Raw genomic sequence first — 19,247 nt, 5'->3', positions numbered from 1 at the left:
AGGAAACAATTTTTTTTATTTATTTTTTATGTTTTTTTTTTATTTAGAATAGTTTATGAATACTATTATAGATTAAATCTCACATTTTTACTACAAAACTTAATAGTAGGTAGAATGAGACATGCAATTCACCTTGTTATAAACTGTCATGTAAATTTAGTAAATTTGATTTCCAAAATGTATGCATTTCTGAAATAACTCAAATCATAGACCTAGATTTACCAAGTCTGGATGATTAACAAAGGTGCAATTTAAAAAGCAATATTTTTACTTGGTAAATTTTATCTGAATGTTTGACCCAGAATTTAATTACCGCTTTAAACTAACTGGCAAAATGAGACCCTCTGGATTCATGTAAATGTGTAACAAAGGTTATACATTGGCATGACGACAAGAGAGGTACGCACGGGAATACGTGAACATCTATCTTATATCTATCTTATATCTCTACACACTTCATTGAAACACACTTCATTGAAACACATTATGAAAATGTTAGCTCTTTTTCATGGAGATCTATGGAACAGATAATGTGCCCACTCAGAGGAGTTGACACATTCAGAATTCTATGTAGACAAAAGGTATATTGGATCCACAAAATTAAGACTCAGGTCCCACAAGAGTTTAATTCAGACCTGGATCTAATTAATTACTGGGAATAAATCATATTTACTTAAAAATACATTATAATGTACTTTCAATACATTATTAAGATAATCAATTATAGAAATTCTTACCATAATAAACAACAGATACTCTGAAAGCCTTTTTTAATTTTGTGTGCACACGTGAAAATATCTGCTGTATTTGTTGTTGTTTCTTATAAAGTGCTATATAGTTTTATGGGCTGCAAGTATAGAAGGGGAAAGGGAAAATAATACCATAATCTTTTTGGTTTGAATTTATATATGTTCAATAATATATATTATATATATATATATATATATCTATAGTGAACAGTCAAAGAGAGAGCACTTGCCGTGTGAAATAATCCATATTTATTTAAACATGTAAACATTTTCGGGGAGTGACCCCGTCATCAGACAAGCGACAAAACAAAATACGTGACAAATTACCCTAGATTGCCGGTATTTTATACAGTCCCTAAAATACACAAGTCCCTTGAACAACCACCAGGGAGGCCAATCATCTCTGCTATACAGTCTATTTTACAGCCCCTGGCTTGCTTTGTAGATGCTCATCTACAACCTCTAGTCAAGAGAATGGGATCCTATCTATTGGACTCCAACATGTTACTGAACCTCCTCCAACAAGAAGGCAATATCCATGACATGGACCTTCTGGTAACTTTAGACGTGACGAGCCTGTACACGGTCATACCCCACCAACTTGGATTATGAGCTGTCACCAATCAACTCTCGAGATACCCACATGTGGGACCATCGGTGGATGTACTACTTACTCTATTAGAATTCTGCCTAACATGCAATTACTTTAAATTTGAGAAAAACATTTACTTGCAACTAACAGGGACGGCGATGGGGTTCAATGTGGCCCGTCGTACGCCAACCTGTTTATGGCAGAGTTTGAAGAGAATGATACACATCTATTCCATGATCCCAGGATCATCTTATACAGACGATATATAGATGATCTTATATTAGTCTGGAGAGGAACAGAGCAAGAACTACTACAATGGTACCAGGAACTCAACCAAGTATGTCCAGCACTTAAATTTAAAATCAATTACAGTAAGAAAACCATTGACTTTTTGGAACTTCGCCTCTATAAAAAGGAAGGCACATTACAGTCTACCTTATTTAGAAACACAATGGACCGTAATTCCATACTTCACTTTACCAGTTGTCATCCCCCGGCCCTAAAAATCCCAATCTCACAATTAAAGCAGGTTGTAAGGAACAACACTGAATATTCTAATACGGTGATACAACTAAATGAGATGCAGGACAGATTTGAGCAATGGGGATATCCGACCAAAGAACTCCTAAGGATTAAAGAACAACAACTAAAGCAGGACCTTAATACACAAAAGGAACCAAGTGAGCCTCGGATTACTTTTGTGACAACTTACACACAAGATGTCAAAAGTTCTGCAAAAAAAATGTCAGATTATTGTCACAGATAAAAAATTACCCCTTTTAAATGTGCCGGTCCCAAGGATAGGATTCAAAAGAGCGAGGTCCCTCAGAGACAGTCTAGTACATACGGATCCAGTACATTCTATCAACCATCCACTTGGCTACAAGGAAGACCTGGATGTTATAGATGCAGATCCAACTGTAATGGACTGACTACAGGTTCATATTTTACCCACCCACAAAAAGGCAAAAAAACATTTTCATAAATATAGGCTTACGTGCACAACCCCTTATGTAGTCTATCTGCTCCACTGTAACTGTGGGCTCTTTTACGTGGGAAAGACCATAGATGACCTCCAAACAAGAATGGCAAACCATAGGTCTGCCATAAGGACGGCCATTGACAGGGGTCAATCCTACCAACCAGTGGCGAGGCATTTCCTCCAGAAGGGCCATACCGTCAAGGACCTGCGTTACACTTATAGACCATGTGCCCCCTCTAACTAGAGGAGGAGACAGAGGAAAATTACTACTGCAGCGAGAGGCCAGATGGACCTTTGAATTGGGAACATTGGTCCTGAGGGGCCTTAACACACATCTGGACTGGCACTGCTTTCTATAATATACCAGACGACTACTGCAAAAAATTCCTTGGACTATTTGAATCCCTTAAACGGTGGGTCCTCCAAGTCTCTCAATTTCCTGAATTTTTATATTACACTTCAAATTCTGGTGCATACAGATTCTGAACATACCTGTTTTTTGTACAAAAACTCATTGCACCATAATAATTTGTTGTACAATAATATTTTTTTTTATTTTTTTTATTTTATTGCATTATTTTTTATTTTTTTTATTTTATTGTATTTTCTAGTATTTTTTGCATTTTTGTTGCTGTTTTTGCATTTTATTTATATATAATATTTTTTTCTTTATATATATATATATATATATATATATATATATATATATATATATATATATATATATATATATATATCTTTTCTTCCCCCTACCTCCCCTTTTTTTTTTTTGACTTCGCATACTTAGTTCTTTTTTCTGTTTTTTGTTTTTTTGGTTACTTTAGGTGCCATTATTTTCCATTCTAGTAATATTGAATCAGGAGATTTGAAACACATACTTATACCAGCCATGTAGGGAAACATTTCCCCATTGATTAATAATATCTATTTTTACTTTATGCTAGCTGTACTTACTATATAGTTACTTTACCTTTAAAAATACGGCTGCTGTCATAACGTTTAATTTTTATTCATCCTTATATCCTGGCCTGTTCTACATATACTTTGTAATTTTAATATAATTTTTAAGTATATGGTTGCTTTCACATTGGTTCTATATATGCACGATGTATAATATGCAACACTTATGCACACCTAATGTTTCTTTTTGCACATTATGAATATCACTATAACAACCAGTGATTGTATACACGATTTGGTTACACACCACACATGCGCTGATGATGTCATGATAAGCCGCCGGAGCCCGACGTGATGACGCTTTTATGTGATGACGTTCTTACGTTCACTTCCGGTCTGGTGGATGGCGGTCTCCCGCGGGTACTATCGGCATTCTGACACCATCCCATAAATAGTAGCACTGGTATGTCACACGTATTTTGTTTTCTCACTTGTCTGATGACGGGGTCACTCCCCGAAAACGTTTACACGTTTAAATAAATATGGATTATTCCACACGGCGAGTGCTCTCTCTTTGACTGTTCACTGGATATGCTTGGGATGCACCCCGGATTATAAATATAAGTGAGTGCTGGACTCTTGCATCTCTCTCTCTCTCTCTCTCTCTCTCTCTCTATATATATATATATATATATATATATATATATATATATTTTTTATTTTATTTTTTTTTTAATACTTTTTACATATTCACACTGAGTATTTTCTGAGACTTGTTTGTTTATATGTCAGCACTGAGGGGCTCATTGATTTAAAGGGACATTCCAGTCAAAATTGGAAACCACATGGGTGCATTTTAGTTTTGAATAGAAGCATTCTTGTAATGTACATGTATTAGCAAAAATGCTTCTAATAAAAGCTATAGCTGTTTCAAAAGTGTATTTAAGTATGCACCGTGCACCAGCATTTTACACATAGCACGTGCTCAGAAAGCCTAAGGTGCTTCACTTGTACCATCTGGCAATGACTCAATTTGTTAATTGCTGATATGATACAAGCCCCACTGATGATCTGAAAAGCTGCATTATTTAAAATGTGGGTGCAGTGACAATATCTAGCTATGTTTCACATGCACGTGCAGAGAAAAATGTTAACTCCAAAACAGTGATAACTTTTACTAGAAGCATTTTTTTTTACAATACATGTATACTGTAAATATGTTTCTATTCAAAGATGTAATAAATCTATGTGCATTTATATTTTGACTGGAATGTCCCTTTAAATACCGGCCTATGTTATATAATTTTTGCTGATTTATTTTTCATTTGTTGTAATTTGAAGGAGTTGTGGAAATTCATTAGCTAATTAAAGGGACAGTCAAATAGTGCATGTTATTTTAAACAACTTTCCAATTTACTTTTATTACCAATTTTGCTTTGTTCTCTTGATATTCTTAGTTAAAAGCTAAACCTAGGAGGTTCATATGCTCATTTCTTAGACCTTGAAGGCCGCCTCTAATCTGAAAGCATTTTGAGAGTTTTTCACCACTAGAGGGCATTAGTTCATGTGTTTCATATAGATAACATTGAGCTCAGGCACGTGAAATTCCTAGGAGTCAGCACCGAGTGGCTAAAAATGCAAGTCTGTCATAAGAACTGAAATAAGGGGGCAGTTTGCAGAGGCATAGAAACAAGATAATAACAGAGGTAAAAAGTATATTATTATAATTGTGTTGGTTATGCAAAACTGGGGAATGGGTAATAAAGGGATTATCTACCTTTTTAAACAACAACAATCCTGGTGTTTACTGTCCCTTTAAAGCGACACTAAACCCAAATTTTTTTCTTTCACTAATCAGATAGAGCATGCAATTTTAAGCAACTTTCTAATTTACTCCTATTAACAAATTTTTTTCGTTCTCTTGCTATCTTTGTTTAAAAAGCAGGAATGTGATGCATAGGAGCCGGCCCATTTTTGGTTGAGAACCTGGGTTATGTTTGCTTATTGGTGGGTAAATGTAAGCCTCCAATAAGCAAGCACTATCCATGGTGCTGAACCTAAAATTAGCTGGCTGGTAAGATTTACATTTCTGCTTTTAAAATAAAGCTAGCAAGAGAACGAAAAAAAATTGATAATATGAGTAAATTAGAAAGTTGCTTAAAATGTCATGCTCTATCTGAACCATGAAAGAAATAATTTGGGTTCAGTGTCCCTTTAATATCTATTAGATTCTCATATTGCATAAAGAAGTGTGTGCCACTAAATAGTTACTGTCAACGAACTGCAACATGAAAGAGTTATCCTATGTGAGTCTTACCATTTTAACTAATGAAATCACTTGAGGTGTTTTAAAACAGTTGTGTGAACACCTGTGCAATACGGTCTATGAATAAGGCTCACGCCGAAACGTGCAAGACCTGCTCTCACATTTGTTCTTAGATGGAGTCATGAACTTTTAATATGTATCAATAAAGTTGGATTTTTTTATTCTTCAAGTGGTTCCCTGGATTTTTTTTCCTTTTGGATGTAATAAAGGTTGTAATGGTCGGTTATTACAATATTTAAAGGAGCTGAGAGCTCCATGGAGGACCTTTACAATCAACAGCCATTTTCCTTCATCTCTCCACACATAATCTAGCTGTAGGTGCTGAAACATTAGTTAAGGATTATATTGCCTGGTTTTACCTGCCTAAATCTGCATTCAACCCTCAAATTTGAATAATGCAATAGAACCTTGGTTTATAGTGTTGCTCCCTCTTATAGGAGTACCCTACAGTATATCACCTGAACATAGGTTCTAAAAGCCCCCAACTTACTCTGGTATTTCGCTTGGCTCACTATCTCTAAAAAGCTTATGGATTTCCATGACTACACTCTACTACAGCTACACTCTACACTTCAGTAATACCAAAATATTTGTCTGATCAGATACTTTCTGATGACAGTGAGATTTGTGGTCTGGCTACATGTTAGTATACAGCTCTAGCTAAACCAATTTGAGTTTCCCGTGTTGGCGCAACCTACCTGTTGTAGGATTCTTAAAATATTAAAAGGACATGAAAGTCAAAATTATAGGGACATTTTTTCTTTCATGATTTAGATAGAGTATGCAATTTTAAACAACTTTGTCATTTACTTCTATTATCTAATTGGCTTCATTCTCTTGATATTCTTTGCTGAAAAGCATATCTAGATAGGCTCAGTAGCTGCTGATTGGTGGCTTCACATAGATGCCTCGTGTAATAGGCTCACCCATGTGCATTGCTATTTCTTTAACAAAGGATATCTAAAGAATGAAACAAATTATATAATAGAAGTAAATTGGAATGTTGTTTAAAATTGTATTCTCTACCTGAATCATGAAAGAAACTTTTTGGGATTAGTGTCCCTTTAACAAGAGCAGCAAGGATCACAATACAAGATCTGTCCACCTTCTTCTGCCCTTATTTTGATGGCGTTGCAGGTTCTTCTTTCCATCCATGTTCTAGGACATCTAGTCTGTCTGATATGAGTTCCAGAGGAGGCTGCAAGAGCCATATTACTTCCATCTTAGCTTACCTGACTCTTATCTAGTCTATGAGAAATCTGCTTGTTATGACTGTGGGGTTAAACACTGTGGAGTAGAGGTGGTTCCACAGGTATGGGTGTTTTATGGACAGAGTTAGGGCAGATGGATATAGAATCCCAGGTGTTCTAAGAGCAGAGTCAGGTGGTCCAGGGGTGTGGTTAGGCATTTGAGGACATGGCATGCCTAAAAGGACAGGGGCAGGGAGTAATTATTTTACTTTTTTACCTTCATCCTCAGGCCAATGGGGGTGCAAAATAGAAACTTTGCACCCCTTACTTTCCCCTAGAACCCCAACTGCTCAGCAAATCCAAGAATTCTTCTTTCTGGTGTCCTCACCTTTGAACAATTTAACCTAGTTAGGTACTAGGTAGTAAATAAAAATCAGCAGTGATTTCTTCCATTGATATATCTAGTATAGCTTTTATGAACAGTCTTTGCATCCATTTTGTCTTCATGCTTTCCATATTGTACAAATTGGTCTTATCAGACCTAAGAGCTAATATATGATTTACACTTTTTTTTCATAAATCTGTATTTCTCACAAACCCTTTCTCTTTACATAGGGAGCTATGTTGGACAAAATGTGGTTGGATATTCTTTATTCTTGGACTACCATGATGTATAAGGATCACAAAATATTAATTATTTGCTAAATCCTATTAAATATAATATTTATAGAAAAAAGTCAAATGTTTTAATATGAATACAATTTTGTTTCACAGTTTTACAGACATTTATATTAAAACATTCATATTTAAAAGTTGACAAATTTTTTTTTATAAATGTTCTAAAATATTGTATATTTGATACTGTGTGTATAGTAAGCACATATTTATTTCAAAGAAATTTTGCACAAAAATACAGTACAACACCTACTACTTTTCAACAAAGGATACCAAGGGAATAAAGCATATTAGATAAAAGTAAATTTGAAAGTTGTTTAAAATGGTATGCTCTATCTAAATCACAAAAGAAAAAAAAATGTGGGTTTCATATCCCTTTAATGGATCTTCTAAAGTGGAGAAATGAATATGTGACCCCAGAATTTAAAAGGATGTACGGACACCTATAGACAGTTATATTTGTTCTGTTATCCTTATGGGAAAAAGGAAATATGAACACCATATGGATATCAATTAATTCTTATAATATGCACATGATGTTCTTTGTTTACTGCACTGCATAAGTGACTTTAAGTCTTGGTTAAAGAGAAGAAGTGCATGAAATGGCACAACCATATACTCAGAGAAGGTTTTCTCATTAATAAATATAGGCAACTGCCAAGTTAGCTCCTTCCCCTATATTGAGTGCCTTTTCTCATATGGGTGCCTTTCCGATTTGACAACTGATACAACTTTGCATTTTTATCCTCTGTATTATCTTACAGCCAGAGTTCTCTGCACTAGACTTTATAGCCAATCAGTAACTACACTTGAAAATATATAGGCTCTGCATAGGCAAATTGTTTTATGTGGTAAGAGGGCATGCACATGCTAATGGAATGGTCTAGGATTATTTCATTTACCTTTTGCCTACCAGACTATACCTTATGCTGCCATATGTATATGGGTATTGGTATATGAGAGCTCTTGTTTTAGTTCAAATATTTGTGTATTGTCTTAGCATTTGCCTTTACACCTGTAAACAAGAGGCTCAGTTCTAACAACATAGATTTTCTGTTTGCAATTTACATACAAGTCTACCCTTTTCTAATTCAACCAATAAGCTTAACTTATTTTTCATTCACTTTGCTGAATAAACACAAATTTACCACCTTTTCAATGTTTGCTAGATAATATTCCTGTTTCTACTAAATAGGGGAATTAGAACTAGCATTTACTGTATGTGTGGGTGTAAATGATGATATATATGGTACATAAGTCTTGTTTTAATTTGGCAGGAGACAAAAGGCAGTATTGTAATTTACTGATGAATTGCTTTATATTTGTATTCAGCTTGATATACAGACTGGGATATGTCAAAGCTTCCTGCTCTCTGAACATTTTTTGTGCTACTGAGACAGATTTATTGGGCATAGGGAAATCTATCACATTGTTTCTGACTCAACACCAACTTTTATTTTTTAGTAAAAAAAAAATCTGTATTATACATCTTTTATATAATGAATATTTGTAATATAGAAACGATTATCATATAAAAAATCAGTTAAAAATGTATATTGTTACATAAAGTAATAATATTTAACTGTTCAACTGAATTAAAAGGTTGAAAATGTGTTCAGATGTGTCTACACTCGGCCCAGCATTCGAGCCACCCACCAATTGCATGGCATGATAACTCTGCATATCACACGTCCGGATCCATAGCAGTAGGGGTATGGATAGTAGCCAAGCAGGGGCTCACAAACTCGTTGGCAGTATCTTTGGCCACGACGGCAATGAATACAACAGAAGCCTCTGTGATCCCACATAGGATGAAAGTCAAGCCCGACTTCTCGCTAGGATATAAGAAAACACAGATATGTTAATACTCACTGTTGTGTTTAATTAATCATAAGAATTTTTATTATAGGCAAGGCTACAAGGCTTTTGATGCTTTAAAATGAATTTGTCATTTTCAGCAACAGTATCAAGGAATGTAACAAATCATGTTTAATTTATTTCACGTTTTGTATAATTATAATTATATATTATTTTCTATTTTATCTTCAAGTTCCTGTAATACTTTTTGTCTTTGGAAACATACATTTCAAAAAAAATCCATATCTTTTCGGATTAGTCAATTGTTTCAGCAATCCTATCCGAGCTTAAAAAGACATGAAACACAAACATTTTCTTTCATGATTTGGATAGAACATACAATTTTAGACTACTTTCCAATTTACTTCTATTATCAAATTTGCTTCATTCTCCTGGTATCATTTGTTGAAAAATGGGGGGTAGACTAATAAGGTGAATGGAAGTTTTAAAGGGATATGAAAGCCAGAATTTTACTTTTAGGATTCAGACAGAGCATGCGATTTGAAAAAACATTTAAATTAGTTACTTCTATTATCTAATTTGCTTTGTTCTCTTAGAATCTTTAATTGAAAAGCATACCTATGTAGGCTAAGGAGCAGCAATGCATTACTGTGAGCTAGCTGCTGATTGATGGCTACACACAAATGCATTTTTTATTAGTTCACCATATTTGTCCATCTAGCTCCCAGTAGTTCATTGCTGCTCCTTCAACAAAGAATACTAAGAGAATGAAGCAAATCTGATAACAGAAGCAAATTGGAAAGTTGTTTAAAACTGCACTCTCTGCCTGAATCATGCCAAAAATGTTGGGTTTCATGTCCCTTTACACTATGAAGAAAGGTTAGCCAAATTGTGTCTGTTTACTCTAGAAAATATGTTCTTGAGAGGTGATATGATTACTTAATTTAAATATATTCAAGACCCGTATACAGGTTTGGCCGTTTTATTCCAGTTGTTTGTGACAAGAGGTCACACTATCAGGAGCAACACAGCAAGTTTTTCACAGTAAGAGCAATCATATTGTGGAACACCTTGCCTAAGGAGGTAGTGACTGCCAATACCTTAGATCAATTTAAAAAATGGTTTAGATACATTTTTGGCTAAAAACAGAATTCAGGGATATGATTTCTTGTCTTAAATGGGTCAGCTTTTTTAATTATTTCATGTAAGTTCAATTGACAACTTCTTTAATATAAATCAGGTAATGTCTGTATTGGTTGAACCTACACTTCTGTCTTATTTCAACCTCATCTACTATGTTATTGTTACTTGGTCCTCTTTGCATTGTTTTATCACTTTGATGTAGATGCCTTATCAGTTGGCAGCATTTGTTTTGCACTTCATTTTGCCTCATTTTGTCTTTCCTGTTCTGTTTCCTCCATCTACTTGACCATATGTATAACGGAGGATTAAGGGTAAGTGGGAGGTATCTAAGCTCTGGTATGCTAGGGTGTTTTTGCCTCCTCCTAGTGGTCTGGAGTGTAATTCCCACATGTGATTTCTTGTGGACTCTCACCATCATGAAAGAAATCAATTTATCAGATAGGTATAAATGTTGTTTTTATTGTCTCTAAAAGGGGTTATATCACTGGTAAAATGTGGATGCTCAGTTGTTAAGGGTGTAGGGCGTTTGTTGGGGAGGTTTTGAGTTATGGTTGTATGGGGCACAGTTCGGTATTTAAAGGGTAGGGTTAGGGAGTTTTTCAGTTTCTATCTGTAAAAAAGGGTCATTGATAGGTTAGATAATGTAGAAGAAGGAACCTTATGAGAGCACTTCCAAACAATGGTATCTCAAATTAATTTATTACTAGATGTGTGGGTTACAGACTCAAAGGTTTTAATCACTGTTGAAAGTATAAGTGTTGCTGGATTAAAAGGTAAAGCCAATACTGGCTAATGGGTCAAAATGGGCTACATTAGTGCTGCCTTCCTATCACTGGAAGAAAAGAGCTTACATTTAATACTGTGTGGGTGTTACTGGCTTATACAATTAGTTAAATCACTGTGCAGTGTACTACAATTGAATTAAAAAGGAATTCAAATAATGTTCATTGTTACAAGATCATTTCAATTTATCATTGCTTACCTATGTGTGTTACTGGGGTTACATGTGACTAACACTGCCACAAACTATTTAAGAGATGTATCATGGTCTGGTGTCTAGTGTGTGCACTCATTATTGCCATAAAATGATACAATGGGCATTATTTATGCTGGCATAAACCAACTGTGGGTTTGAATTGTACAGGGGACATGTGTATGGTATATGGTCTGTTTCTTGAACATTTAGTTGGTATGAAGGGATTGCTGGTGACAGGAATATGCTGTTTCTCTTTCTTTCACTATTTCTTATTCTCTTTGTCTTGCGTTCTATATTTCACAATCTCATTTGCATTCTTTCATTCTATATATTTATTCCCCCCCCCCCTGATCTTTCACCTTCCTTTGTCTCTCTGCTTCTCAATTATTCAGTATGCATGAATTATCTTTTACTGTTTTTGAAGCATATAATTGTTGTTATATCCAGTGGTATAACTGCAGAATTCCTTTTTAAATATTTAATCTCATCAATTCATTATGTCTTATATAAATACAATTACTATATTTTTTACAAGAAATCAACAACTATGCCTGGTTATTCATCTAATGTCCCTATAAGTTGTGTTTTTGAAGTTGATATTTACCAAACATAAATGTATTCATTACTGCATTGCTTAGAGACTGTCATCTTAAAATGGAAAACATACTAACTCTTTAATGTTGGCTTACCAGAAGTAATTGTACATTGCTAGCCAATCATTGATGTGAATTTTATTTTTGATATATGGGCAGAGCTAGGCATTTTCTATAAAAACTCAAATTCACTTGCAAAATGGGGGTTAGAGGCATAAAGGGTCCTTGAATACAATGAGTGACGTAGACTTATAACTCCACTCAGTATGGCATTTAAGATAATAACATCCAGTCTAGGAGCCTAATGATCAATAACTTGCTGCCATGGAAAAAAATACACACAATCTAGAATTATTTTTAGACCTTATATTGTAATGTAGCACATCTCAAGATATTTGTTTTTCTAAAATTCTTGGTGGGACTTTTCCGTACTTATGAGACTTCTCTTCTTACCTGAGCAGAGAGCTTTAGATCATTGGGTCCTTGATGAGATGGGAGGACAACCTCTGATTGGGGGTTAGAAATGCGAGGAGCGTCTTTTAAAATGAAATCCAGAGTAGGAACCAATACTGTTGACTATCTCTATAATTTATGCCTTCACATGCATTGGTGGTTCTAGGGGGTGCATTGTGTAATAAAAGTACTCAAGACTTTTGTCTTGCACCCCTTATAGGCTGGCTGTGTTGAGTAGGAGGGGGAATATTTCCCATCCCTGGCACTATGCCTTCACATGTTAACATCCCTTGACCACTTAACCATACTTTCGATTGTCCAGAACTACCCCCTACCCACCAAGCACCAATTACTCTGGCCCATGGGCCTCACTACTAGGTCCCTACTAAGTCCCTAGATTCCTGGCTCCTGTATGGAGCTCGGCAAATAAGTATTGGCCCAGCATTCATGGAACTGCCACTGTTTGCATGCATCTTGAAAGTTCTTTATTTCTGATCAATTCTTATTTTTGTTCCTTTCTTTTTAGGTAATTCCTTTAACCTGCTCTTATCTAGCAATCAAGTTGGGTCATTCAAAAAAATAAATAAAAATATATGGTAATAAAATGATCAATGTTTTTCCATGATTACTAGTTCCCCTGATCTTTCAGCTGTGATGAGAATATTAAACATAGAATTTCAGTTTCTCTTGCAAAACAAGCAAGCTACAGCAAACAAGGTATACATTAGCCAGTATTTTTAATTAGAGATGAATCACACATTTGTTTTGATTTTTTTGGCTATATTAAAATATCATTGTGAAGCATATTTTAGCATATTTTGTAAGCCTGATAATTGCTGATTCACTGTTATTTTCCATGTTGTAATCTCATTCTATAAAAATATAAATTATATTATCAGGTAAATTATTTCTATTTTACTTCAAATGTTTATTATTGCTGATTATTTATAGTTTATAATACATTTCAACAAAGCTGTTTTGTAAACTGCTTGTGCAATGCCCCCCTTTGCAAATTTACGGCCACTAGCAGGGGGTGTCAATCAACCCGATCGTATAGGATCGGGCGGATTGATGTCCGCAGCCTCAGAGCAGACGGAGCTGCTGTTTCCGGCGAGCCTGAAGGTTCGCGCGGAAACCGGGGCATCAGGGGCAATTCGGCTCTTGATAAATTGGCCCAAAAGTGTAAAATAAGATTCTAATTTGTTAGTTATTTTCATTTTGAATATGATATTTTATTTATTATTGTACTTATGGGAATTTATCATGTATATCAGGGATGGCCAACTGGCAGCGCAAGGGCCACATGTGGCCCTCTGCTCTAGTTTTTGTGGCCCAAGGAAAAAGCATGACTAAAAATGTGTGCATTGGGGTAACCACAACTCAAAACAGCCCTCTGGAGGTAAGAACAGCATTCAGAGGGCACCCAGCAACCTTACCTAAACCTGGCCCTGCATCACAGGACATTTTAAGAAGTATATTATTTGTTTGGTTAATAGCCATACATTTATAGTGGCCCTTAAGGATTCTAAAATATTAGTCTGTGGCCCACATGTGTTGGGAAGTTGACCCTCAATGATTTATATGAAAGAGAAGCTTTTAAACAAGTAAAATATTTTTGCCTAAAAAAGTGGACAGCAGTAATGGACAACTTCGTAACACATGCATATATATTATAGAAGCCTTAAGGTGAAAGTAAATCCTAGGATTGACTATTGAAACAAATAAAGGGGACTTTCATTCATGAAGTATAAGATACTTCATGTACAAAAAGCTCCTTTATTTGATTCAACCGATCGACGCTCTTAGCTCAAACAGCAGAGCACAGCTAAAAAACTTTTTGGCTAAGAGGTGACGTTTTCACCTCTTAGCCAATAGCCGTGTGGTAAATTTTGCTCCCATGGGCGCCAAGTCAGATTGTTTCAATAGTTAATCCTAGCGTTCGTAAAACGCTAGGATTTACTTTCACTTTAAGGTATGCATATAAATGTATGGCTATTAAACACACAAATGTCCAATGGCAAAGGGTGATTGGAGGGAACTGTCTATCTGCTGTTCTCCCCTTCAGAGGGATCTTTTGAGTTTTGGCTGCCTTGTTTGCCCACCCAGCACAAGTCCTCAAAGCATAAACACTTTTTCCTGGTGCCAAAAATCTATGGTACACATTGCTATTCCCCTAGGGCCACACAAACTAGTGCAGAGGGACAAGATTTGTCCACCCTGTATTACAGCAATATCAACTGTGTAGATTCAAATAATGTTTACTGGATTACAACTCTCACTGCTCTATTAGTAAAGAATGATACAACTCTAAGTCTTACAAGAAAAAAATTAAAACGAACAAAAATATTATACATTTTAGATAAAAAAAGAGAAATATGACTACTCTGCCCCTTTAAGACATCACACGTAGAGTAGTACTCAAAATATATATTTTTTAATATACTACTACATACAGTAAAGACTATGGCCTCTAGTTATCATGGTCTGGTGGACCTGTTCCGACACTGCGGATCAGGTCCGCCAGACCTCGCTGAATACGGCGAGCAATACGCTCGCCGTATTCAGCATTGCACCAGCAGCTCACAAGAGCTGCTGGTGCAACGCCGCCCCCTACAGACTCGCGGCCAATCGCCCGCCAGCAGGGGGGTGTCAATCAACCCGATTGTACTCGATCGGGTTGATTTCCGGCGATGTGTGTCCGCCTGCTCTGAGCAGGCGAACAGGTTATGGAGCAGCAGTCTTTGTGACCACTGCTTCATAACTGCTGTTTCTGGCGAGCCTGCAGGCTCGCCAGAAACACGGGGCATCAAGCTTCATACGGAGCTTGATACATATGCCCCTATCTCTGCTGATAGAAATTACTGCATTGCTGATCAATCACAAACTGCAAATGTTTAAAACCCTTTAATGAATAATCATTTTTAAACTTAGAACGTTTTGTCTAAATTTGTTTTCTCCGAGAAATCAACAGGATCTCAGAGCGTTGTTAATGGGGAAAAAGTACAATTATTTAAATAAAAATGATTTATATTTTTACATCTTAATGTGGCATGTTTTGCCTTCCAGGTGAAATATCGCTATCACTGAAATATTTCATTTGCATCTGTAATTGGCAACTCATTAATGGCTCATTAGTAGCACAGAGTGGAACGCTTGTAGCAGAAGATGTAACAGCAGGGCCAGACTGCACATACGGATCATATGGGATCTCATCAGGTTTTGTGCTAATGCTCTGAGAACAACAGTTCCACAAACAAACAAAAAATATTTCATTACATAAATAAGAGATGACACCGTAAACCTATGAACATACAGCCTTTTCGGTGTCTAATTAGGCTTATGAAATTACGCATTGAAATCACTTCATGACCACGTTCAATAGATGAGAATAAAGTGCAAATTTGTATTATCCTGGCTTAAGATGCTATTTCCCTATTTGTTATTACCAATAATGCTCTAATGCAAGAGGTCATCACACATAAACTGCTCTTGGCTTCCTAATATATATTGTATGAAGGTTTTAATCCTTCCAGTAAAAGTCATAACTTCCTTTGTCAGCTCTAATTACTGGTTTGTTTACGTGCCTGGCTCTTCCCAACCCATCTCATATGTCTTTATTGCTATATTATATATTTTTGCCGGCTAGCTGCAAACTCTGATCCTCCCCCCCTCTAATTAGTGTAAGCTAAGTTCCTCTCTTCGGATTCTATCTTGTAGGGGTTTGAAAGCCCAATCAAGCAGTACATTTCCTTTTTTTTTTTTAAAGGAAAAATTATACTGACCTCATATGAAAAGAACTGTTTGTAATATTCAAAGAAATTAGAAAACAATATTTTAAAAAAGATAGTGTTTTTTTTATTTCCTATAATTAATGGTTGAAACACATAAAACTGGTAAGCACTAATATATATTTTTTTAATATTTATTTTGTTTTCCCAGTTGAAAATAATACAATTTATATTGAATGCAACCACTATATGGTATATTATAATGTTAAAATTAGACCACAGAAGTACTTTGTTACTAAAATATGCAAAACACAAAAACAAGTATTTTTTTCAAACAACTTTGTTTTATAGATATAGTTATCATATGCATCTTTGATAATGCAGATATGATCACATCAAACAGAGCCAACATATAATATAAATGTTTCCTTTTATCTATAGGCATCTATATTTTAAGACTTCAGAGCCAGAGCTATACATTTATCAAGAAAAAAAACATGAACTAATTTAATCATAAATAAATTGTATCATCTGTCTTTGTCTATCTCCCTCTTTCATTTACTAAATCTCTATCTCTCTTTCTGTCTCCTCTCTCTCTCATCGCCAATTGTTGATTAAAATGTTGAGCTTAAATATCAGAATTAGGGCCTAATGTTGGAAGCATCATCACAATAGTGCTATGTTATAAAGGCATGCGCATTACGATCAAAATTGCAGGTGAAATGTTCTAAAGGGACGAAATTGTATTGAAGTATAACATTAGTGCACATCGCTCGAGTGCAATATATACTTTTATTGGATTTTACGACCGTGTTAAATTGCGCTGGTATTACAAGTTGAAGGTTATAGCTTGTGCTCGAACAAAAGTTAAAACTGGGCTATAAGTAAAGTGTAAAAGTTAAAAATAAACTTTCACACAACCCATCAAAAACATATTAATATAGAATAACACTTGTATATACACTTTTTTTTACTTTTTATTACAAGCAAAGGTAATGATTAAACTATAAACGTTATTTCTAATCGGATTTCGAAAAAGGCATTAATATCAGCATACAAGAGTGGGCAGAATAATGGTTTCGGACAGGTATAGCAACAGCACGCAGCAGATGTGACAAGTGTTTCTCTCTGATGTCTCCCTTGATCACTCCTGCCCACCTTGTAACAATTCTAACAAAACAGTGTGCAGGCATGTCTACATGTTATGGCAATCATATTTTGTAAAAACTGGATTAGTGTAGAGGTTTTCTCAAAATAAAATGAATCCTCCCATACAGACAGGTTCCCACACTCCTCATTGGAATGCAACCCCCCATCTCCTTCGAGATAAGCACACTGCTTTGAGAACAGACTTCAGGGTTAAAATAAATGTCTAACTTTCCTGTAAAGCATTTCTGTTAAAGCCATATATGTGTTAGAAGCATTCGTAATATATAAATATATATACTTTATATATACACATACTAAATATATATATGCATCCTGTGTATATATGCTGTGTGATGCCATGAGTGGCCACCTACTTTATCATGTTGATCCTAACGAAGGATCCGAATGCACATCCCTAGTGATTACCTACATAATGAATATATAGGCGTTCCATGGAAGTTTACTGGTCGTTAGATGGAAGTAACCTGTATTATAATGGGGAAACATCGCTTGGAATTTCTAAAATTCTAAACAATGTCTGCAAGCTTAGGTGTAACTTTTCACACAATGCGAGATTACCAATTGTAAGAATTCTACTGCATTTACAGTGAAATTTAGGGGTCTATTCATTAAGAGATGAATGGCAGGTGAATTGAAACATTTATATTCCCTCCATTACCTATGCATTATGAAGGTCCAAACCCAGTGAGTATCTCCCACAATAAGAGCTAAGTTAGCCCTGCACATTGCACACTTAAGTCTGTGTACAATTAACCTAAAATAGGAGAACTGCAGGCGAATTGTATGAAGCATTAACTATAGATTGTGCAGTGCTAATTTAGCTCCTCTTGCAGGAGATACTAACTGTGTTTGACCCTTTATAATGCATAGTTAAAGGGACAGTCTACACCAGAATGTTTATTGTTTTAAAAGATAGATAATCCCTTTATTACCCATTCCCCAGTTTTGCATAACCAACACAGTTATATTAATATACTTTTAACCTCTGTGATTATCTTGTATCTAAGCCTCTGCAAACTGCCCCTTTATTTCAGTTCTTTTGACAGACTTGCAGTTTAGCCAATCAGTGCATGCTCCCAGATAACTTCATGTGCACGAGCACAGTGTTATCTATATGAAATACATGAACTAACACCCTCTAGTGGTGAAAAACTGTTAAAATGCATTCTGAAAGAGGTGGCCTTCAAGGTCTAAGAAATTAGCATATGAACCTCCTAGGCTAAGCTTTCAACTAAGAATACCAAGAAAACAAAGCAAAATTGGTGATAAAAGTAAATTGGAAAATTGTTTAAAATTACATGCTCTATCTGAATCATGAAAGTTTATTTTGGCCTAGACTGTCCCTTTAAGGAAATATTTCAAATCCCCTGCAATTCACCTTCAATTCATCGCTTTGTGAATTTAAACTTACTAAACAGAGAACATTTTTATATTTACTGAACACACACTGCTGAGATCTGCATTTAATGACGATGTGATCAGATTGTGATCAGATCTTTAAAAATTCGAGCCCTGTATATCTTTATTGGCAACACACCATATATTTTTGCACAAAATAATTACAGAAATATTAAACTTGGCATATATGCAAACTTACGCTTGTCGTAGGCCAAGGTGACCATCACTACATTTGTTAGTGAAATTAAGTTTTATTAATTGACTGTACATAAAGACAGACTAACTTAACTCACTGAATTTGATCTCTAAATTAATACGACTGAATCATTTTTTTTCTGTTTAAACATATGCGCAGGCCATGCCATAATCATTTTAATGCACAAATGATTGTGTACAAGTTGATTAAACTACGCACAAACAGATGGGGAAAGGCTGTATTATATTATGCAGTAACATTCCCTAGTTATATGTTTCTAATTATAGGGTAGATTATATTTCAGAAAACAATAATTTATCAAATAACTTACCTACAAAAACATTTTTATTGAAAGTGC

General features: G+C 35.2%; 1 protein-coding gene across 1 annotated transcript in view; it reads right to left on the bottom strand.

The window, feature by feature from the left end:
• Window positions 1-7,373: 7,373 nt before the first annotated feature.
• The window catches only part of TNMD (tenomodulin), a 195,507-nt gene continuing 183,633 nt past the window's right edge, over window positions 7,374-19,247 (bottom strand). Inside the window, exon 7 of the mRNA XM_053699399.1 lies at window positions 7,374-9,249. Within this exon, the coding sequence (XP_053555374.1) occupies window positions 9,040-9,249 (210 nt within the window). The 3' untranslated portion in view covers window positions 7,374-9,039. The remainder of the gene's footprint in view (window positions 9,250-19,247) is intronic.

Source organism: Bombina bombina, chromosome 1, assembly GCF_027579735.1.
Source record: "Bombina bombina isolate aBomBom1 chromosome 1, aBomBom1.pri, whole genome shotgun sequence".
Lineage (NCBI taxonomy): Eukaryota > Metazoa > Chordata > Amphibia > Anura > Bombinatoridae > Bombina > Bombina bombina.
This window is presented reverse-complemented; position numbering and strand designations above follow the sequence as displayed.